Genomic DNA, 24,634 nt, shown 5'->3' with positions numbered 1-24,634 from the left:
CCAGGGTAAGGGTTAGAGATGCTTCTCTAAGTTGTACTGGCTAGTGGCTACATGGCCAGGGTTAGAGATGCACCTCTAAGTTGTACTGGCTACATGGCCAGGGTTAGAGATGCACCTCTAAGTTGTACTGGCTACAGGGCCAGTGTAAGGGTTTAGGTTAGGGTTAGAGATGCACCTCATCAGGCATTCAGGTGTAGCACAACCTGGGCGAAACTACAGAGGGAAGGAAGTACAAAGACAACACAGGGCACACTGGCGTGACCGTAACATGCCATCATATACTTAAATAGTTTATTGTCTGATACACCTATTGTCTTTTTATCATGTAAGAGGAGTGTTTAAAAAATGTCAAAATGTGCTGGGGTTTTTTCTCTGCTGTTTGTTTGTTAGTTAGTTTGTTACAGCACAACAGCTATTATCTGCCGTGTCGTTGTTCAGAATCAGAATCAGAATCAGATTTTATTGGCCAAGTAAGTTTGCACAAACAACGAATTTGACTTGGTAAACTGGCTTTCAATGTGCTTACACAAAATATACAGAACAACACAACACAAAACAAACCCAATACAAAAACAAACAGTGCAATGGTCTATGAAGTTTAAGAAAGTGTATATATATACAGGAGCTGTGAATTGTTACAACAATAGTGCAAAGAAGAAGTGGAGAGTGCAAGAAGTGCAGGGATAAATATATATGGTACAGTGGATAAATATATATGCTTCTATGGGTTAGTTGTTCAGTAGTGAGACGGCGAGGGGGAAGCAACTGTTTTTGTGTCTTGAGGTTTTTGTGAACAGTGATCTGTAGCGCCTACCAGAGGGGAGGCGTTTGAATAGTTTGTGTCCGGGGTGTGAGGGGTCTGCAGTGATTTTTCCTGCCCGTTTCCTGACTCTGGAGGCGTACAGGTCTTGGATGGTGGGCAGGTTGGCACCAATGATCTTTTCAGCAGACCTGACTGTCCGTTGGAGTCTGTTCTTTGGTGGCCGATCCAAACCAGACAGTTATTGAAGTGCACAGGACACGATACTACTATCACCGTGAAACATACATATGCCATACATATCACGTGCTTTGAAGTGTCTGATCCATGACCTGAAGTGTCTCTGCCTGATCCAGGTCCTGAAGTGTCTGTGCCTGATCCAGGACCTGAAGTGTCTCTACTTGATCCGGGACCTGAAGTGTCTGTGCCTGATCCAGGACCTGAAGTGTCCTTGCCTGATCCAGGACCTGAAGTGTCCGAGCCTGATCCAGGACGTCCCCAATGGTAGAGTACCCAGTGGCATCCTCCACCTGTGCCTCCACTCTGTGGCTTCCGGATAGTTTTACTGGTATGAAGTCGGTGTACACATAAGGCAGCTGGACTGTCTCCGAAAAGTTTGGCTGTGGAATATATATTTGCACTTCTGAGGTCATGGTCATAGTTATAATAGATGGAAATAATAATAACTGGTTTAGATCACTTATTTAATTAATTATTAAGTATGTAATTATTTATGACAGCTTTGTGTTTCAAATATCAAATTATCTTTTTAAAAACGTTATTGTCATATTATTTAGTTATGCCATTTTTTCAAAATAATTTACCTGTACATTGGTGAGTTCATCATATAAATTACGCTCTGCAGCATAAGAACAAGTACTTTAGTGATAATATGAGGACAGACAATGATGCTGCATAATTTTTTCAGGTATTAGAATTAATAGATTTATTTTAGTACTACCTTCCATCGCAGTATCATTTGGTCCTGTGTCTCCTACAAAATGTTATAATCACAGTTATCACAATAAACCTTTCATGTCAGGCCCACCTTTGACAATGACAAAATATGTGCGCCACCTCCATTTAACCTCCTATTACCTGTTTTTAAATAAAAAGTTTTCATTTTCAACATTTTCCATAGAATTGCATCAATCCGTTAAACGGTTAACAACAAACATTGTTTACAGTTAAACATGTTCTACTTAATTTCAACAATCAGTTGAAAATATTTGATCAGTTAAACACTTTTTATCTGATTTCATTAGAGTTCTTGTTTAAAACAGATAAAATCTGGCCTGATCAAATATGATTTTATGATTGGCTATGTATTGTTCCTTTTTTTTGGAAAGGTTTAGCGCAGGTCCGTCGTATTAGCAATGTCAATAAGTTGGACTACAAAAAAATAGATATGTTGGATTGGACTGCACAACACTTTGGAAACCACTTGTGTATGGTAACGTACATTTGGAAAACAACTTTGGACAAGCAGGCTTTCATCATTACCTATGTCTTCTGTAGTCTGTGATTCATTGCAGCAGGTACCTGGAGATGTGGAGTAAAAACTGCTTCAGTACAATCTGGGAATGATTCCCAGCAAACATTGATATTCCCAGCAAACATGCCCATGAAGAACGTGTTGGCCGGAGCAAAATAAAGTAAGGACTGTTCTCCATGTCCGTCGACCATGTGTATACCGGGAGTTCTACAGTAGGCATTGCAGCCTTTTTCTATTGTTGGCCTAAAACACTACAGATACACACATATTATAGATTACTCTGCTGTGCTGGAACCATTGCATCCAGCACAGTTTCCATAGTTACTGGGCTGATACACAAAGGTACTTCTATCAGAATAGTAAGAACTGTTTAAATTCATACCAGTGCACCCTTTTAGATGAACTGTAATGCATTACCTGCAGAGTACTTCTTGATGCAGACAGGAATGATGCACAAACCAAGCACACAAATCAGAGCTGACGTAACCCCAATGGTAATGGCATGGTCCTGGTCTTTTCTACATATTGCATAGTCACCTGTTTGGATAGTTGTAATAATGCAACAGCTGTTATCCTTCTCTTGTTCAAACATACAGTACATAACTAATTGTACACATTTTTGAGAACAACATCCAAACCTTTCTTGAATACAGAGTTTGCTAATGGAGGGAGATTAAAGCCAAAAGCGTCTGTCTTACCATTAATGTTAACATGAGCTTCTGAACTTCCCCCTTCACTCGTTGCCAGACAAGTGTAGTTCCCACAGTCCCTCCAGGTTGGTTCACGGATCTCAAAGGTCAGGTTCATGCTTTGCCAGGGCTGCAAATCTATTCCATCTTTCTGCCACCTGGTTGATGCATTTCTTCCACGGACCTCACACATTATTATTAGTGTGGGTTGAGTTGAAATGATGCTTACATTTGTGATCAGTGGAGGAGCTAGAGTAATGGAAGCTGTTTTAGAACACATCAGAATTTTAACTTAATAAAAATATATATTAAACATGGTGTAAAGTATATACAGTGAGTATACTATGCAGTTACCACAATGGCTAGGAAGGCTAAGGTGACATTCATGTAAATAAATAATAACAATAATAATAATGATGGATGGAGGTCAGAATAAGAAGAGAGAAAATGTGTACGTTATCTGAAAGGAAAGGAAAGTTGCAAGGAAAATGCAAACAAAATGTGTGATAATGTATACTTAAGAGCAGAGAGTCCAAGATTGTCTGCCCTACACACATTATAAATACATTTCTTTCTAACACACTTACATAGGATCTTCAGGGTAATGAACATCTCTTTAACCAAACCATCTTGAAAAATGATCTTTTCAATATACGTTCCTTCATCTTCATGGATCACAGTGTTTAAAACAAGACTGTTGTTTTGGCAGTGAAATTGCGCTCTGCCAACCCAAGCCCCCAAACTTGTGATGCTGTTCAGTGGACTATATCTTAAGCATAATGCAGAGGGTTCCTGCTTATACCATTCCACAGTATCGCTGCATACAGTCTGATTCATTGGCACATGTATTTCTATTGGTTTGTTTAACGTTGCAATGACTGTGATCTGAGGTAATCCAAGACCTAAAGGGACAGAAAAGAATATTAAAACAAAAAAGGGTTCAACAAATATACTTCAAACAGCACTTTTTCAAATTCTTGTGTTTGATTATCTCAGGTAATCGTATTAAGGTTAAACACATTATTGTAGTCAATAAGTTAACCTCTATAGTGGCCTATATATCCACTATAAACCAAATTGAGGAATACTTTACTGATGTATTCAGAGCAGGCCCAGACCTAGACTGCTCAGATTTGGGGGGCAATTCGAAATTTAAGGTGGGCACCTTTTCACTCTAGTGGACTACACTACAGTGTTGAGCTGTATTCCAAGTTTTAATATTCGAATGAGAAGTTGAGCACTTAAATACTGACTTTTGAAGGTAGAAAATGTTTCCACATTTCCATATATTAATTTCCAATTTTATATTTGAAGTATTTTTGAATTCAACATTATGTTCTAAAAACCCTCCCTCTACACAGAAAAGCATTATTGATTAATTTCCGTCCACACCTTGCAGATTACTGCAACACTTTGAGCGTCTTGTATTCACACTCTAACAAATAACCCACATATTTTAAATCCTGTTTAAATGTTTGAGATTTGGGATTGTAGGGCTAGGGCATCCAAAAAACAATGCTTGCTTTTAATGTAAGACCTCATAGTGCATTTTCAGGCCTGATTTGAACTTTTGAAGGCATTTGAAGCATTAACATTGTCCTGTAGAAAACGTCTTGCGGGTTTTCTTACTAACACCATGAAATCGTATCCTGAATTAAGTGGAATACATTCTTCCCTTTAGTCTTACAGTGTTTCCTGTGACGCTGGCTGTTAGAAAATGATTAGATTAATACAATAGATTCACCCACATGTTGTAACACACAGTTGTCAATGGGTTATTTTAGTCATATAGGCTACTGCTTTTTGCCCACCAAGCACACTGGCTAATTGCAGCCAAACGACACAATCTTAGTGAACCTGTTCACAGCACCACTTCGGAAAGAATTCTGTATTTGTCGTGGGAAACTGCGAATGAAATATCGACGTGACAGCTACAAAGCTTAGGTTTGGTCGAAACATTTGGATGGATATGCTCCCTCTTAGATCCGGCCAATAACTTCCTAGTTACTTTGGAAATGCTTTTTGCTGCCTGTATATTAAGAGCCATTTGATTAAACCTGTCATTTTTTCTTTTTGGCACAGTCGTCAAATGTCAAATTACTTGTCCAAACCATAAAGAAAGGTCTTCTGTTTGTAAGGAATGGGTTTCGAGATGTAGCCTATAAGTGCCGTTTGCTCATGCTTTGTTTTTTTTCTGTCACGTTTTACCTCAAACACAACCTCAATATAAATGTAAATGGCAGACTTAACCTGACAGTACAGTATTCCATTGGATTTTTCACATTCAGTATAGCATTAGTAAACCGTAAACTGCACCGGGTCTTATTCGATAACTAAAACTCAAATGCCAAAAGTTTTATGTTTGAATTTTTTTTAAATGTCAAAACAGGTTCAAAGACTTACCTGAACCTATACGTAGGCTTAATAAAATCCATAAAAATTGAAAACCACTACAGTGACACATGTTTCTATCAGAACCCGGATTTTCTTCTGATCGGAGAGTGCAAAATCATCGCTGCATACATCAAGCACAGGAAGAGGTACCATGTAGGCGTTGCTAAGGGGAAAAAATGCTGTGTCAAGTGTGGTCAAATAGCAGTTGTGGCAGACTAGATAACATTGGTGAGCTATTTATTAGATGGACTTCTTTTTAAGCAATATTTAATTAAAATGTTATGTTCCGTTTATACAAAAACATTGGGCTTGCCGGAGTAAACTTCTTAGCCAATAATTTAATCTTGGCGGGCATTATCCATTTAGGCTACCATTGAACGCTCCCTCAACATTTACCATGACCGTTACTGTCTCCGGTAAATGTATGTTTTGTTTACAATTGTGTCAAAAATAATTTAAAAAGGCAAATAAAATATCCTTATACGTACAATGTAATTGTTTATTTGTTACACACATTATCTTACAACACTTTTTATGTCTAAATAGGGACCTTTTTTAAAGGAAACTATGTCTGCCGTTTCTGCTGTGCCACATCATATTTCAATGTCAGAAATAGATACTGAAACTGTTGAAGTGGCATATCGCAATATTTAAAAAAAAAAAAAAAAGGAAATGATGTCTGGTGTGCAAATCCTGTCGGATGAGTGTTCTGGCCTCATCCAGCAGTTAGCGTGTCTGCCTTAGATGGGTCTGTGTGGGCGCTCGGTGGTGTGTCTGTCTTCTGTTCCTCAGCGATGACTTGAAGTGCTGCAATATGCAAGAAAATTGAAGAAACACAAATGCGTCTACAAGGATTTCCCATTATGCTTACACATCATGTGATTACTAGAATCATGTGAAATGTAGATTCATCTTAAAAAAAAACAACAACTCATAGGCCTACTCATACTCTACTCATAGGGGTACTGGAGCTTGTTACTTTGGGATTGGTAAGTGAACTTGTTCAACATCATCATGAATTCAGACATACATTTTCTGTTATCAGATATGACTGGTGAGATGCCATCCTATCAACTTACTCATGAGTGTAGTTAAAAAAAAAACTTGCACTCCTGTTTGTAATTCAATTCAATTTAATAAAAAAAATATATATAAAGCGCCAATTTCTTTTTTGCTTAAGGCGCTTTAGAGAGCCAAGGGCCTGAACCCTGATTGGAAACTGGTATCTGTGGTAGCGTGACTAAGACACTGTTCCCCGTCAACATGCATCTTGGATGATCCAATCACAAGGGTAAACTTCTAAGTAGATGTGATTGCAATCAAGACAGACTGAAGATCTGAATCACACACTTGGAGAGGGTCTAGGCTGTCCCATTTGTGTTCACACTGCTAAAAGAATGTGGTCATATCTGTATACGACCACATTTTTTTTTGCAGTGTATCCTGGGCCACACCACTGTCTACTCAACCTTAAAGGTGGCTTTGTCAGCGACATCTGAACATAGAGATTTATTAAAAGTGCATAAATAACCAAAAACGCGCCAAGTAAGCCTGATGTCAGTCATATTACTTGTTCACAAGCTCCTGTTTTAACAGGTGCTGCTGCTGTCCTGTAGCTGAGCTTCCTAGTTGCCCATATAGGGTAAAATAACATACCTAGGCGGGAGAAAGTTTAAACTAACATTAGCTAATCAAAGCTAAGAAGCCAGTTTATGCTAAGTAGCAACATTTTCGCAAGAAGAAAAAAAAATGAGGTTAACAGTAATCCAGATTTCATTTGAATATCATGGCGCTGGAACATCAGAGAATCACCAGCCTTCACTGAGTTAACAGAAGCGTAGATAGCCTATAACAAGATGTGCTGTGTAAAGATACATTTTTAACTGGGAGATCTTAATGTTGAGTCTAAACAATTCTTATATAATCAGACTACACTGGGCCAGAGACTTCATAAGGGTGGAGACAAACAAGACTGACGGGGAAATGAATGGGGAACTGGGGGAAACCATCTCGGCGGATTTGTAACAGGAAGACCAGCCCTTTAATATAAAGAGCCAATCACATTGTTGGAAACAGCATTATTGACGCTTTGCCTCATCTGAAGGTTCTGTGTTTTTCCGTCATAACCATAGCAATACAGTGCAGTGAGCAACACTAAGATAAAAAATCTTAGTTGAAAAATCTTAGCTTAAGTTGAGCTGTTGGTGGAAATATTTGGTCAGATTTGCCAAAATAACTGCCCGGGGGTTTTGACAACTTCTCTTATTTCTCAGTATGATCACACACACATCCCCCCAAAAGATAATTGAATTTCTGCAGCTCTGAACAGCCAATTAGGTGTGTAAATGATGTTGGATTGGACTGTGCAGCACTTTAGGAACCACTGGTGTAGGGTAACGTATTGTACATTTGGAAAACAACTCTGGACAAGCAGGTTTTCATCATTACCTATGTCTTCTGGAGTCTGTGATTCATTGCAGCAGGTACCTGGACATGTGGAGTAAAAACCGCTTCAGTACAATCTGGAAATGATTCCCAGCAGACAATGATATTCCAAGCAAACATACCCATGCAGAACATAAGTAGGCCTAAGGACCGTTCTCCATGGTACAGTAAGCATCCCTTTGCGCATTGACACAGACATTGCAGCCTTTTTCTATTGTTTGCTTTTGTTTCTATTGTTGGCCTAAAACACCCTGAGCATGGTGAGCAACTGCCACACTAGCATTTCCTCTTAGCACAGTTAGCCTCCTGTGCTGGAACCAATGCATCCAGCACAGTTTCCATAGTTACTGGACTGATACACAAAGGTACTACTATCAGAATAGTAAGAACTGTTTAAATGCATTACCTGCAAAGTACTTCTTGATGCAGACAGCAATGATGCACAAACCAAGCACACAAATCAGAGCTGACGTAATCCCAATTGAAATTTCATTTTCATGTCCAATCTCCGGGTCTTTTGTACACATTGCATAGTCACCTGTTTGGATAGTTATAACAATGCAACAACTGTTATCCTTCTTTCATTCAAACAAACATAACTAATTGTAGTCAGTTTTAAGAACAACATCCAAACCTTTCTTGAATACAGAATTAGCTAATGAGTGATGATTAAAGCAAAAAAGGGTGTCTTACCGTTAATGTTAACATGAGCTTCTGAACTTCCCCCTTCACCGGTTGCTAGACAAGTGTAGTTCCCACAGTCCCTCCAGGTTGGTTCAAGAACCATCAAGGTCCAGTTCATGTTCTGCAAATTTACTCCATCTTTCAGCCACCTGGTTGACGCATTACTTCCACTGACCTCACACATTATTATGAGTGTTGGCTGAGTTGAAATGATGCTTACATTTGTGATCAGTTGAGGATCTAGAGTATTGAAAGCTCTTTTAGAACACGTCAGAATTTAAACTAAATAAAAATAAATGTAAAGTATGGTGTAAATGCAAATTATAAACAGTGAGTAAACCATGCAGCTACCACAATGTATGGCTAATATGACATTAGTGTACATAAATAATAATGATGATGGTGGTCAGAAGTAGAGAGAAAAAGTGTAACTTTTTAACTGAAAGGATATAAAGTTGTAAGGAAAATGCAGACAAAATGTGTGCTAATGTACACTTAAAAGCAGAGGGTTCAAGAGTGTCTGCTCTACACACATTATAAATAAATTCACAAATCTCTAGCACACTTACATATGATCTTCAGGGTAATAATGAATTCACAATGAAGCACACCATCTTGAGAAAATATCTTTTCCGTATACGTTCCTTCATGTTCATGGATCACAGTGTTTAAGACAAGACTGTTGTTATGGCAGTGAAATTGTGCTCTGCCATCGCAAGCCCCAAAACTTGTGCTGTTGTTCGGTGGAGCATATCTTAGGCATAATGCAAAGGGTTGCCTACGCCATTCCACAGTATCACTGCATACAGTCTGATTCATTGGCACATGAATTTCTATTGGTTTGTTTAACGTTGCAATAACTGTGATCTGATGTACTCCACGACCTTAAGGGACAGAAAAGAATATTTAAACAAAAAAAGGGTTTAACAAATATACCTAAAACAGCACTTTTTCAAATTCTTGTGTTTGATTATCTCAGGTGCTCATGTTTTAAGTAAAAACATTATTGTATTCAATAAGTAAACATCTTTAGCGGCCTATACTGTATATCCACTATAAACCAAAATGAGGACTACCCTATCGCTGTATTCAGAGCAGGCCCGGATCTAGACTGCTCTAGACTGATCTAGACTGATTTGGGGTCAATTACTGTAGAAATTTGAGGTGGGCACCTTTTCACTCTAGTGGACTACACTACAGTGTAGAGCTGTATTCCAAGTTTTAATGTTCAAATAAGAAGTTGAGCATTAAAATACTGACTTTTGGAGGTTGAAAATGTTTCCACATTTTCCTACATTCATTTCATTTTTGAATTCAACATTATGTTCTCAAAACCCTCCCTCTACACAGAAAAGCATTATTGATTAATTTCCGTCCACTCCTTGCAGATTACTGCAACACTTTGAGCGTCTTGTATTCACACTCTAACAAATAACCCACATATTTTCAATCCTGTTTAAATGTTTGAGATTTGGGATTGTATGGCATCCAAAAATCAAAGTCCAGTTCATGTTCTGCAAGGGCTTCAAATATACTCCATCTTTCAGCCACCTGGTTGATGCATTTCTTCCACTGACCTCACACATTATTATGAGTGTTGATTGAGTTGAAAGGATGCTTACATTTGTGATCAGTGGAGGATCTAGAGTATGAAAAGCTCTTTTAGAACACATCAGAATTTAAACTAAATAAAAATAAATGTGAAGTATAAACAGTGTAAGTGTAAAGGGTAAAGTATATACAGTGAGTATACTAGGCAGCTACCACAATGGCTAGTATGGCTAATATGACATTAATGTACAGTACAATACATAATTAATAATAATAATGACGGATTAAGGTCAGCATAAGGAGAGAGAAAAGGTGTAAGTTGTCTGAAAGGATATTAAGTTGTAAGGAAAATGCAAAGAAAATGTGTACTAATGTACACTTAAAAGCCGAGGGTCCCAGAGTGTCTACCCTACGCAGAATATAAATAAATACATAAATCGGTCTTTAGTGTAATAATGAATTCCTTTTTAAGCATACCATTTCGAGAAAATATCTTTTCAATATACGTTCCTTCATCCTCATGGATCACAGTGTTTAAGACAAGACTGTTGTTTTGGCAGTGGAATTGTGCTCTGCCATCGCAAGCCCCAAAACTTGAGGTACTGTTCGGTGGATCATATTTTAGGCATAATGTTGAAGGGTGCTTATGCCATTCCACAGTAGTACTGCATACAGCCCTTTTCATTGGCACATGTATTTCTATTGGTTTGTTTAACATTGCAATGACTGTTTTCTGAGATATTCCAAGACCCTAAGGGACAGATAAGAATATTTAAAGAAAATGTGCTCAACAAATACAGTAGGCCTATATATATTTAGTGGAATACATCCTTCCCTTTATTCATACAATGTTTTCCTGCACACAATGCTTACTGGTAGTGGTAGGCCTTCATTTAAAAGGTGTCAAGGTAGCAGGGTTTTTGGATTCTGATTAAATATCTTTGTTTCTATTAAGCCTACTTCTATCAAGTGTGCAATAGCTAGTGCTAGTGTTTGTTGTGTCTTTAAAGGCGTTCTGTCTGAATCATTTTGAGTGTCTGGCATTTCGACCAGGTTTATTCTTGCAGGTAAAATCCGTTCTCACCGTCTCAACTTGGTAACGCCGACGTATCCGTGCAATAACTAGCTAGAACTAATGATGTTCTCACTCACGAAATTTAACACATTTCCATGGTTCGTATTAAAAACCTCTTCCAATTATTACCTGGAAATTAATTAAATTGGGGTGGGCAGAGCAGACATTTGAATGGATATTGCCCACCCTTAGATCCGGCCAAGAACTTCCATTTCATTTTGGATATTATTTTTGCTGTCTGTAACTTAAAAGCCATTTTATTAAACCTGACATTTTCTTCTGCTACAGTTGTCAAATGTAAAACTACTTGTCCAAAACATCAAGAAAGTTATTTGTGTGTATAAAATGGCTCAGTTTCTAGATGTACAAGACACATAAGTGCTGTTTGCTAATGCATTGGTTTTATTTGTCCACTTTTTCATACGCTTAAATGGCAGACTGAATATGACAGTGAATATGAAGTGACAGTATCGCTTTGGACTCTTCATACGCAATTTCACATTTGGACCCAAAACGGCACAGGGTCTTATTAGATAACTAAATCTTAAATGCCAAAGGTAAGAGGTTAAAAGACTTACCCGAACCTGTGCATGGGCATAATAAAATCCACAAAAACTGAAAATCACTACTTTGACACATGTTTCTATCAGTACCCGGATTTTCTTTTGATCGGTGAGTGAAAATCATTGCTGAATGCAGCAAGCACAGGAAGAGATAGGTGTGAATGGAAACAAAAAGCTGTCAAGTGTGGTCGAGTAGCAGTTGGTGGTAGCCTATGCACCTTATGGCCTATTATACAAAAACATTGGACTTGTCTTGGCGGAGTAAACGTCTTTGCCAATAATTTCACCTTGGCAGCCATTATCCCTTTAGGCTACCATTTCACACTCCCTCAACATTTACCATAACCATTACTGCCTCCCGCTAAGGTATGTTTTGTTTACAATTGTGTAAAAAATAATAAACAAAGGCAAAGTAATAATATCTTTATATATACACAATGTAATTATTTACTCTGTAAGACACATTATCTTACAACACTTTAAATGTCAGAAAAGGGAAAGGGATCATTATAAAAGGAAGTTATGTCTGGTGTACAAATGAGTGTGATTCGAAAGTTAGTGTCACTGTGTCCGTTTCCGCTGTGCAACATCATCTTTAAAACAATCTTTCAATCTTAGAAGCTGGAACTGTTGAACTGTGCAGACTTTCAAAAAGGAAACGAGGTCTGGTGTACAAATCCTGTCAGATAAGTAATGTCTTCAGGCCTCATTCAAGAGTTAGTGTGTCTGCTTCTGCTGGGGCTGTGTGGGTGCTAGGTGGGGTCTCTGTCTTCTGCCCCTCAGCCAAGGCCTTGAAGTGCTGTAACATGCAAGAAACACAAATGTGTTGACATGGATACACATTTTTTGGCCTTCAGATCATGTGCAATATAGATTCATAATTTAATTTTATCATCATTTTACTCATGAGTGCAGTTATTTGTCTCTGCAATTGTCTCAAGGTGCTTCACAGAGCCCAGGGCCTGAACCCTGTTTGTAAAGTCGTGTCTATCTCACTAGTGGCATAATAAAATGTAAGCAAGATGGTAGTCATTCTATTACCTGTGAGTTCTTGAATTCCGAGTAAAGTGTAAACAAAACATGTAGAGACTGGATTCTGCTTTTGTAAATAGGGATGTCCAGAATACCTGTGAAAAGAAGGAATATATTAAATGCATTCAACATGCATGAATTACTCGTTGACTGCAAAGTTAATATCATTAAAAATAAAAGTCAATGGTAAAAGATGCCATAACTCACCACAAATGATATCAATATACTCAGCCAGATCACAGTTCATGTCTGCTGTAGGCAGGCTCAACTATGAACATGAAGTTGAAGTAATTAATGCAGCGTTTTATTTTCACAACAGAAGGAGGGTCATCATTTTCAGCACATGAGACTGATCAAAAATGATAGACCACTTTGTAGCAAACAACTAAACACATTAACTAAAACTAGAAATACAGCAAAACATTTCCTTGTCCATTGAACAACCATGACGGACTTCATTAGCAGAAAACCAACCTACATATTACAAACACTATAGTAATAACAGTGCAGTGCTAACTGAACAAACCTTTCCCAATAACTCTTCAAATTCTGGTGGCCATTCCTGCATCAGAATGTCAATATCCGGCATTGGCCTATGGAAAGTGCAGACGTGAACAGAGTTGAGCGGCTTTCTTACATCTGCTCATTGCGAACGATGCCAATGAGAATGGCCAAGTTGCTAACCTGATGTAGTGCACGGTGGCAGGGGGTTTGGAGCGGTGAAGCTCACTGATGCTTTCAATCCAATTCTCAACAGCCTTAGGGTTCTTCTCTGGATTTTCAATACTTTTCACCTTCAGTTCCTGAGAAACGCATAGGATGCATACAGAAGAATATTACCTCTTCATGTTGTTTGTGTGTGTGTGTGTTTTGCATGTGTATTTCACATAGTGGATCATCTTACAGTGATATTGTGTTGTTTGCTATTTTCAGACAACCACAGGGACAGCACTGTGGGATCAGACTGCTTGGTGCATGGCTCATCCAGCACAAGCAAACCCAGATTATCTGGCTTCCCATCTGGGCGAGGAACCTAACAAACATACAAGACACATTGCAGTTAAATAAAGCAATAGGCCTCAGCGGCAGACAACAGCATTTCTAAGTTAACACGTTCTAACTCACTTTAAGGAATGCATCAATGTCCCCCACAGCTGGGATGAAGTCAGGAATGAAAGGTTTAAGCTTATGGTCAAGCTCAACAGTTTGAGGCGTGTACCTAAAACAGCAAAAGCGTCAAGGCCTCTCGAGTCACACCATGTAGCACGTACTGTTGCATGCTTGCTAACACTGCAATTGTGTTTTTTTTGATAGGTGGTTGTCAGATGAAATCTCACCGTGTGATGTACTGAAATAGCTCTTTGATCTCTGCTGTGACAGGCAAGTGGTCAAAGTCTGATGGGTCGTACGCCCTGTTAACACATAAATAAATCAAAATGAAAAGACTGTTGAACCAATAACTGAAGCTGGATTTCATTAAGACACACATTTAAGATATAAACAGCAATTGGCAACAGAAGTGAAACAGATTTCTCAACAAGTCCAATTCCAACCTTGTGTGGCTAGGACACAAACTGCAGAGACATCAGTAACACACCCTTCAGGAGCAGACCCTTGCTCTCCCTCCTCATCATCAGACTCAGTCTCATCTGAATCATCGTCTTCGTCATCATCATCTTCTTCCTCCTCTTCATTCTCACTCAGACCATGCTGACCTCCCTCAACGCCTTTCTTTTTCTGCTGAAAAATGGAGGCATATTATTTACTAGATATTATTCTAACAATACAGTATTAGCTTTTAGAACATAATGTTAATCCCTCATACAATATACTGTTAACTATTAATAATGTGCTGCTTTGAAGGCATGAGATTGGTCTTACCTTCCCATCGTCCTCAAATTCATCACTGCTGTTGGTAGCCATATTATTTTGGATTCTAGTTGCTGACCTGGATACTGCAAAAAGAAATCGTTTAACATCACATTCATGATAACATGTTACATTTGCAATGTAACAAGGCCTAAGTATCAGGTCCTACCTGTCTGCCGAGGTGTAGGGGTGTAAATACTGGCAATTTCCTCCGAATCGTTCACGTCTAAGCTTTCGTCGTACGGCTGGTTATTGATCAGCTTGGTCTGAAAGCAGGTCCACAAAAATAATTAGCCTGCAAGCTACCTCAGCATCCAGTTACACTAACTAAAAATGCAACGGCCCCAATGTTCCTACTTACCTAACAAGCTACCTATCGATAGCGTTTCAAACTATACTGCCTGTATGTCCATCATTACTATCGCATAAGCATGCAAGCTAAGTATAACTGTTGTGGGCTAATGAGCTAGATTACCGTTCGCTGGTATCCATCCTAGCAAACGTTTTAACCACAATAGACGTTCGTGTCTTAACGTTTCCCAGTTTTTGGTGGTTTCATTTGGAATATCTTTTATCTAAAAAGGAAATAACGTTGAGTGACTGCTAACCCGCGTATGAAACACAAACCCAGCTATCAATAACGTGTGCAAATGTTGTTTATTAACGTTAGCATTGTTAGTCAGTGTTAGCTAGCTTTAAGAGCCTCTGAATTAATTATATAAAAGTGAGTTGTTTGCATGAAACTCAATTACATAAAGAAACTTGACAACTACTTCTCAAACTGCCACAAATGCAATTGCTACTCGACTATTCGGGATTCTAGTTATCTGGCGATTAAACTTGCCTTTGACCGCTCTGTTTTCTCCATGAAGCAAACCAGCCTGTGTTTACCATCACCCAGGAAACCAGAGGAAGCATGTGACTAAACTTGTGAACTTGTGGGTTGTGGCCAACAGCTGAAAGACGGAACTTCTTAAGGCTAGTTTATAAATCGCAGTGGATATATATAATATAAACTTGCCTATTGTTTCCATGTAGGCTATTTACAAACGGTTTTGTGTAAAAAAAAAAAAAAAAGTACAGGTAAGATCGTCCTGTTAGAAGTCAAATTTGTTTTCAATAGTGTTTTAATATTTTGTTAAATACAAAATACTGTTATTTGTTCATTTAACTTTTCGTGCATGATTCAAAGCAGTACCAACTAGCAGCACCACATGTGAATCCAGTTTCATTCTGACACTAAGTTCCTCTCTTAGACAATTCATTATATAAATTCTTAGAGCCTCCATAGCCCCAAAGTTAAAGTTATAGGGACACAACATCTGAGTACACAAAGCAGACATTTATGCTTTGAGCAAGATCAGGGTCAATTCTTAGTTTGTCTGCTTTTAATAACTTCACCACACAACGGTGAACACAACTTTAAATTTATAGGGGCTTCATAACTCCACAGTTTTCTGAATATGATGTCATTGTGGATGTGGAGCTCTTCACTAAGGCACAAATGCATCTAACTGAAAAACTTAATTTTATTAGTCTGATGATGCATTTCCATGGATTTCTTTACAATTAATTATTAATACTAATAGCTGGATATAATATACAACGAAGAAACATATACCTACAAGGAACAAACAAAACAATAATTACAGTTATATTTGTTAGTTACAACTTCAGAAATACAACACAAATACCACAATGATGCCGTTATCGTTTGTTTGGTAATGTGAGAGATTGTATCTCCTCATCTGTGTTTGTTGTGGTTGTATACACTAGTTTTAGCATGGTATTTGGTGTAGATACAAATCGTGCACAAAGGTCATTCTTAGTTGTGTGATTTGTGTGGGAGAACATAACATGACTTCCAGCGTGCCTTACACCATAGTAAGCGTAGAAAATAATGTCTTCTAGTCAGTTCTCATGCATTTCTCTTGGTGTGAATGAGAAGATCACGCTGCAGGTCAGCTTCCAGATTTCCTGCCATGGCCTTGCCAGGGGGATCAGTGATCAAGGTGAGTTTGTTAAACACTCCACGGCCAAAGTAATCAGCCACCACTGAGAATCCGTCGTTTGAACATCGTAGCTGTGAATCAGAACAAAAAATGCTATCAATGTTCACACAGCAAAAAGCCAAAGCCAAAGAACCAATGACCTTAGAGGGAGCAGTGGTACCTGTCTATTGAAATGATCGTGCAGGTCCCTTTTTTGGTCCTGAGCTCGTAGCATGTCCATGACCTTTCGGTTCTCTGGTGTGCAAGTGGGACACTCCGCCTCGCTTTCAGCATAGCTCTCGAAGCAGTGCTGGTGAAACGAATGACCACACAGGAAGTGCACTGAAGGGAGCTCAAGTGGGCTGTTGCACATGCTGCACTTGGTCTTCTGGAAGATCTTTGCGCTGTCGATGCAAAATCGGGCCAGTTACGTCTCTGTACACTTTTTTTTTTTTTTTAAACAATGTATTTATCGATTTTCAGTTTGCAAGTCACATCGAATTGAATAACACCAGAAAAATACACAGCAAACATTTTCATCCTGCCCCCTGCCCAATATAATAATAATAATAATAATAATAAAGTAACCAAATAATAGTTAAATAAAAAGAAAGAAATAAAAACAGATAATAAAAAGAAACATAAAAGTATACCTTACAAACTGAATAATGGGTGTTTTTTTGTTGTTGTTTTGTTGTTGTTTTTCCTACTACTCAAATGTACATAATCAGATAGTTGTCCTACTTCCCCAGAGCCTGTTCTTGCTGAAGCAAGTTACCAACATTAGTATTATGTTTTAAGAAGTACCTAAAAGCTCTGTACACTTTTCATGATCAGATCTCACGTATTTCTGAAAAGACACACACACCTGCTTTTCAGCTCCTGTATTTCAGATCTAAGGTGGGCAGTTTCCTCCCGGTACTGCCGAATCTTGCGGTCATCCTCCTCAATCTGCAGACTCTCTCTCTGGAGCTTGTTGATGAGGTAGTCCTTGATCACGGAAAGGGTGGCCGTTGAATTATGAGCCAACGTTTGCACCACTGGAAAAAAAGATAATAATAATAATAATAATAATACATTTTATTTGCATTGCACTTTACATTTTACAAATCTCAAAGTGCTACATATACATATAAAATAACAACAATGAACATTAATTAGCAGAAAGCTTTTGAAAAAAGATAGGTTTTTAGGCCTTTGTAAAAAAAAAAAAGATGTAAAACAGAACCAAAAAAAACATACATTACAGATAACATTAGGGGATCATTTTTATAATAATTAAGTGGGGGTGGACTCTCTGGTCCAGACAGTCAACTCACCAAGGAGAGGAGGCATTAGGTTATTTTGGTCAATGTGCTGCAAAACCTCACTGATGTAAGCTTTGCAGTCTTCCTCTTTACGTGCGAAGTAACCCAAGGCCTGCTCCCACAAGCAAACCTCCTGATCTCCAAAGCGCTTACATGCTTCAACCACTTTCCCATACTCTTCATTTTGCATGTGGTAGTGCATAATCTGCTGGTACCTTGAAGAAAAACGTACAATATTCTTAAAATATACACAAACCACGTTAACACAACTGATCATTCTAGTGTGATGTCTATATGTCTACACAATCTTGCTGTTTCTTACATTCTAACAGTGGATTTAAAATATAGTATATCTAAAATATAAACATGATGACACTTACAGCTTGCCCTTTTCATACAGATAGAGAATTCCTTCTTTGAAATTGTGCATTTGACAGAGGACAAGTGCCTTGTCAAAAACAGTGTTGTCGCTTCTCAGTAAGGACAATGCTGCCCCCTGCAGGACTTTCTTCTTCTGCAAGAGAGAAAACAACAAAACTTGCATAATGCTACACACACATCTGGTCCATAGATTCAAATGCTATTGCTATTGTTGGGGGGGGGGGGGGGGGGGGGGGGAACAATAATGCCATATCTCCAAAGCAAATACAAATAAAAAGGAAAGAAGCATTTCAGCACTGAAACCAGCCTCAAAATGTGAGGAAACTTGAGTGTCATCAACTAGACTCCTAACCAACTATATTATGATACACACAGCTATCAGTATAGGAGCCAAAAAGCAAGAACTGATCTCTTAAGGAAAGATCATTGTAAGCACACTCATAAAGCATGCTGTCGTCTGTCACATTCCTTAGGGAAAGTAACTCTCAGCAGTTTCATGAACAGATTCTGAAGGTCAGATGCTTCTGAAGTTCTGAAGGTCAGATGCTTTCAGAAGATGATCCCATGCCCTGGTTGCCAAGCGGCACCAGTGAAAGGCGCTCTCCACAAGGCAAAGCAAGGCAAGTTTATTTCTAAAGCACATTTCATACCACAGAGGCAACTAAAAATAATAATAATACTAAAAATAAATAAGAGCAAAAGGAACATCGAGAGGAAAAATAAAGACAAGGGAAGAGATTAAAATGGAAGCAAAGAGCATAATCAAAAGAACATATAATGTCAATAAAATAGAATGAAACCTAATTAAAATGACGTACAAAGTGCATTACAATAGAAATAAAAACACTGTGGAAGTAACCCAGACTGTGTTTATCACTTTCAGACCACCAACTAGAGAACCAAAGATCAATAGCCCACATGGCTTAACCGTGAGCCTGACACTTCAGTTCCCTGTCGGGAACGACTAGAGGTCTACTTCCAGATCTAAAGTGCACCATAACAGCTCTTATGAAAAATAAAGAAAAAGAATAAATACAAAAGTACATAAATAAAAAGTAGAGTGCATGAGATCGGACAAAAAGCATCTGAGAACAGTTGTGTCTAGATTTGAAGCTGGCTACAGTTGAAGCACATTTGACGTCATCATAAGGTTGGTTCCAGAGCAGCATACCTGAGCTTGTGCCCAGTGCCACGCCCTGTAACCCAAGACTTAACTTGCACTCCTCCTCCATATGGTGCCCTAAGAAGCCCCACTCTGAACAAAGTGTCGACTGGACAAGTCTGAGAACTGCATAGTAGAGGCTCTGGTCAACCCTCTAAAGAGCTGTTGTATCGATTTACCTCGAACTTAAGACGACATTGGCACAAAAGTCTTCATACTTTTTAATGCACTGTATTATGTGTGTTGTATCTTTTTGTTTTTTCTCTATTTTAATTGTTTTATAATTGTATGTCTGTTACTTTATATGGAACTTGGTGTTTGAAATAAAGAATAAATAAATACCTCAGGGTTCTGCTCATGAGCCCAGTCCTGCAGGCGTAGTTCCAGCAGCGTGTCATACACACCCTGTGACGACATGGGCTCCACCTCAATCATGTGCTCCAGGAAGGCTTTCAGTTCCCGTGGGTTGTTCGCAAATATGGGTATGAACTCCTCAGGACTGGCCTGGTTAGTGGGTAGGAAGACAGGTCGTTTGTCAAGCAGTCATTTCAAAGGTTACGTGGAGCTCACAAACGATACCAATATGTTTTCTCAAACTGCACTGTTTTGTCAAACTGTTGCTTATCTTTTTTATATTTTTTTGATTATTTCTTTTAATTATATAATTTTGTATTATTCTTTCTTTCTTTTATTTCCATATCTCTCTGTCATGCCATGCCAAGGGACAACGGATGAAAACTAGCTAACCAAGCTAATTCCGGTGCATTTACATTTTCTGGGAAATGTTTATCAATGTACACTGTCCCTTTTCAAATAAACATAAATAAATAAATAGTAAGTAAATTGTAAAACTGAACTAAAATGAATAAACTCTTTCCTCTTACCTTACTGATTGAAGCTCTACTTGTATGGTCCCGGTCAGAGGTGTCCTGGCTGGGGTGGTAGTCCGTGCACAGGCCCTTCAGCAGGAGAGTGGTGTCCTCAGGAACATGGAGCATCAGGGTTTTGCCATAGCGCTTCATGTTGCTCTCAGCCTGCTCAAATGGGAGCCGGCCAATGTAACGCAGAGCCTCTTGATAGTTCTGAAGTAGTTTTGATCCGACACGAAGAAAGAAATCGTGCCGTTATTCCCAACAGCACGTTTTATAGACATTTTCAACATTTAAAAGGATAAAACAATAAAAGGGTAATGTTTACATTGTGGAACTTTCCATGTGATTTTTTGAAAAGAAAACCTTTAATCAACCACAGCCATTTTACAGCATCAGTGAAAAACATAAACAAAGTATATAGTCCCTGGTACATGCAGCCATGGTTTCTGTTACCTTGAGATCCTCAAGCTGAATCTTCAAATACCATTCATGATGCATGTGCCTCTCTGCCAAGAACACAGCATGACTGTGATAGCCAGCTTGACGGAGTACCTTGATGGCAATCTCCACGTCAAAGTGGACTTCACTTTCACTGCTCTTTGACGACAAAAAACAGGAAGACGCAAGTTTAGAGGCTAGATTGTGCCTGATTTTATGTTACCTTTTGAAGGATACAGTTTATTAACATACCTTTATGAACTCCTCTAGTTTGGAGCTGTCCTTTAGTTTAGTATAGCAGTTGAGTAGGAGTGTGGTGTGGTCAGCATTCGGGAGTGATTGTCTGTGCAAGGCCTGTAGGTATGCGGTCAGGTTGTGGATCCTCTGTGCATCAAGGAATTTGCGGATCACATAGGAAGGTTCAAGCTTTCCTATTGTGCTAAAGAGGACACGTGCTTATATTAGCACACAAATCACATGCTTTGCTAATTATACAGGAAGCTCATTAAAAATCCTGAATCAATCATTTTATTGTGACATCATACGTTGTACGGAACTCCCAGTGTCTACCAGAGGGGACTTTTGTGCTTCATGACTAAAAAGCCACATGTTGTAAATTCACCACCCCTAGACTTTTTAAATAAAAGGGGTGAAACTATGCTCTAATAAATATTGTTCATGATGAGAATCAGGAATCATTCATATGTATCTGTACTGTTTATTAGTTTTGGTGAAGGTTTCATCAGTCTAAAATATATATTAGAGGCAGCAAGGAGTATCAACAGAGCAATTTAGTTAACAGCCAACAAACCTGCCTGGAAAACGCCAAAAATAGCACAGCTAATACTTGCTTTAGAAAGTAACCCTACAAAACTGTAATAACCAACATAATTGTTTCATGTTTCATACCGGATATACTGTTGGATGGCTCCGTCGTGGTCTCCTTTAATGTAGAGATGGTCTCCATATTGCCTGAAGATTTCCGACAGGCCATCATTGTCCAAGTGCTGACTCTTGGCCAGGTTAATGGCCATCACAAAAAGGTTCTTCTTGAACAACATCTACAAACAATCCAAGACGTCATAGTAGTTAAGGATTATTCTGTAAGCAACACACTGAAAAGAAATGATTTATAAATTCAGGATCAACCGACACATAAACTGCAATCAACCATAGGTGTTGGAGGAGCTCTTGGCAACACTTCAGGAGGGCACAAATGATGGCATACACAGAGGTGGGTAGAGAACGCAAACGCTGTACTCAAGTGAAAGTATTGTTTCTTTATTATAATAATAATAATGACTGAAGTAGAAGTAAAAGTGCCCATCAAAAGAATGCATCATAAAAATGTATCATACATGTACTTACGTAAGAGGAAGAAAGTATTCTGCACTGTAACAGTAGCAAATGCAACACATTCCTACCCACCTCTGCATACAAAATATAGCATATAACAGGTGTTTAAAAACCATCATGGCTCAGTCACTATTTACTATAACTTCACTATACTATACTCAGTCACGCTGAGATTCTTTTATATGAAAAGTGCATAAAAAATAAAATGAATTATTATTATTATCACTATTTGTCCTATTTATTTGTCTCACCTCCAGTTTGGTCTGCGTGTCTTTCTCTTGCAAAACGAATATCTTTCCATCTCGGGTCAGTACATAGAAAGAGCCCCATTCTGCCATCACGTCAATGATGTCATCAAATGCAGCACTGTAAGCTATAAACTTGTTGTCCAGATCGTAGATGGTCAAAACTTGCTTTTCAGTTGGAGAGGTCTCTCTGCTTGCAAATTCTGGTCTGTAAGGAAATACATGCCTCTAATGTTTAGTATGTGTACATCATCGTAATGCATTTATTACACAAAATAGTAATGTGGGAAAAAAATGACCAAAAGCGAGTGATTCTACGTACTTATTGGGTGACTTTGCATCTCGAGTGAGTAGCAACAGATAACCCCTGTGCCAGTGAGCCAGGAGCTTATGTCCGTCGAAGGCGAAACAGGGCCCCCGCTCATCTGGCTGGTAGAGGTAAACGCAGTCATCTCCGGCCACAATGAACTGAGAGTCCTGCGAGGGGTCTGTTAGTGCGGAACAGCGTAGCCCACAGCCGTGTGTGTCCAGCTCCAGTTTTGGGTACTCCTTCACCGACAGGGTGTAGCACTGATGATATAAACATAAAAGCAGTGAGAGCTCTGTTATCAGGGGAACCTTTTTACAGTTGGAGAGAGTGGAGCAGCAGATATAATCAGAATCAGAATCAGCTTTTATTGGCCAAGTTAGTTTGCACAAACAAGGAATTTGTCTTGGTGCAGTGGCTCTCACTGTGCTTACACATATTCCTCAAAATATACAACACAACACAAAACAAAACAATACAACAATGCAAAACAATACAACAGTGCAAGACAATACAATACAACAGTGCAATGGCCAACAGTCCAATAAGTCTAAAAAAGTATATACAAGGAGTATATATACAATAGTGCAAAGTGGAAGAGCAGGAATAAATAAATGCTATGCGCTATGTGTATGACGGTTATACAGTGAGGGTGAAATAAATAAATATGGTTGCTGGGGTAATTGTACATTGGTTATTTTTTACATGTCATGTCAGAGCTTTACCATACCTGAACCTTCTCAAGGGTGGCAACAAACAGATGGGTGACCTTGCCAGCCTGGCGAAAGGCAAGACCTGTGATTGGGCAGGTGCCCTCATGAAGAGTCAGGGTTTTACTGTGCCTATCCCTGGTGATATCTCCTTTGGTCAGAACCACGCTGCCATCCGTAAAGCCTTCAAAGACACAGCATGACAGAAAAGTTGTTGATCATCAGTGCACCACTGCCTTACACTGATTCGTATTAATACTAATACTTACCAATAGCCATGAAGTTGAGATTTTCATGCACGCTAAGGCAGGACACCTCTGTAGGTTTGTTTCCAGGGATGGCTGGGAATATCCGTGTACACAAAGGATTTCCACTGTCCCTCTTGTCTAAATTCCATACCTTCACCTAAAATATGACACAATACAGCATTGTAAACTGCTTAACATGATAATTTTTTCCCCTTTTGAACTAAGTTGCATGACTGATGAAAAAGCACTTACGAGAGGATTTATCCCCTGTTCATCCTGGCCAACAGACACCAAGATGCTGTGTTGCTTCAGCTGATAAAGGTGTGTCACACGAAGTTTGTAAGCTTGAAAAGACGTCAACTGCAAGGATCGTGTCAAAAACCAAATCTGACCCTCCATATGTGCACAATGTTAGTAAAGGACAAACCACAGGTTTTGCACCATAAAAGACTGACACGATTAAACTTTATTTCTAACAGTTGAGTATCTGAACAGGTAATTGGCAACAAAAAGTGGAACCGTAACAATTAAGTTGCCATTTCTTCACTGTCATCGTTGCTGCACAAGTAACATTTCCTAGCTAACGTCACATACATTGCTAATCAGCTAACAGTAAACAAATGTTTTGTTTATTCGTTTTGAATAAAAGGATATCTCCGAGTACAATGTGACCTCGCCCAGAATCACAAGCCGATATTCCGATTGGTAACATGAAATTCTTGCCATTTTCTCCAGGGTCCTTTACTGTTTCTTTATCAAAAAACACAAATCGCCTCCACTGTAAGAACGCAGCCATCTTTCCTCATTCAGTGCTATTCGTCATGTGATGCAAAAACGTAGGTCATATGATGGACAAGGGAGTGGGGGGTGTCTGTCAAGTAAATAAGTCCCGGAACTAATGGAAGGGGCTTTTTAAATCAAAGTTGTTCCATATATAGAACAAGTAAGGCATAATCCCTTTGAAAATGTGTCACATCAGTACGAAGTAGTGTCAAAATTAAGGCAACTATCGTGTTTTCTCTGAACGTGTGAAAGAGGGAGGAGATCCCTAGTGTGTTCA

At 38.8% G+C, this 24,634-nt stretch overlaps 2 protein-coding genes across 2 annotated transcripts; both read right to left on the bottom strand.

Annotated features, from left to right (window-relative positions):
* Positions 1-12,193: 12,193 nt before the first annotated feature.
* Positions 12,194-14,970, bottom strand: ift46 (intraflagellar transport 46 homolog (Chlamydomonas); the record flags this gene model as incomplete). Its single annotated transcript, XM_080846817.1, has 12 exons — positions 12,194-12,455; positions 12,698-12,783; positions 12,896-12,956; positions 13,215-13,281; positions 13,373-13,491; positions 13,593-13,721; positions 13,814-13,907; positions 14,026-14,100; positions 14,286-14,428; positions 14,570-14,643; positions 14,727-14,823; positions 14,956-14,970. The coding sequence occupies 12 exons, from the start codon at positions 14,968-14,970 to the stop codon at positions 12,363-12,365; spliced, it is 1,053 nt and encodes a 350-aa protein (XP_080702943.1). The 3' UTR covers positions 12,194-12,362.
* A 760-nt stretch (positions 14,971-15,730) lies between these two features.
* On the bottom strand, positions 15,731-24,376 carry vps11 (VPS11 core subunit of CORVET and HOPS complexes). The gene is made up of 16 exons (XM_080852654.1): positions 24,229-24,376; positions 23,827-23,975; positions 23,596-23,731; positions 23,347-23,510; positions 22,632-22,879; positions 22,316-22,517; positions 21,618-21,769; positions 20,961-21,147; positions 20,724-20,867; positions 20,283-20,480; positions 19,741-19,902; positions 18,236-18,369; positions 17,868-18,070; positions 17,417-17,588; positions 16,730-16,952; positions 15,731-16,640 (listed from the first exon to the last, which is right to left on the bottom strand). The coding sequence occupies exons 1-16, from the start codon at positions 24,368-24,370 to the stop codon at positions 16,476-16,478; spliced, it is 2,781 nt and encodes a 926-aa protein (XP_080708780.1). The 5' UTR covers positions 24,371-24,376; the 3' UTR covers positions 15,731-16,475.
* Positions 24,377-24,634: the final 258 nt, after the last annotated feature.

The sequence above is a fragment of the Sprattus sprattus genome (genome assembly GCF_963457725.1).
Source record: "Sprattus sprattus genome assembly, chromosome: 1".
In the NCBI taxonomy this organism is placed as follows: Eukaryota; Metazoa; Chordata; class Actinopteri; order Clupeiformes; family Clupeidae; genus Sprattus; species Sprattus sprattus.
Note: the sequence above shows the minus strand (reverse complement) of the source record. Positions and strands in the feature narration are given on the sequence as shown.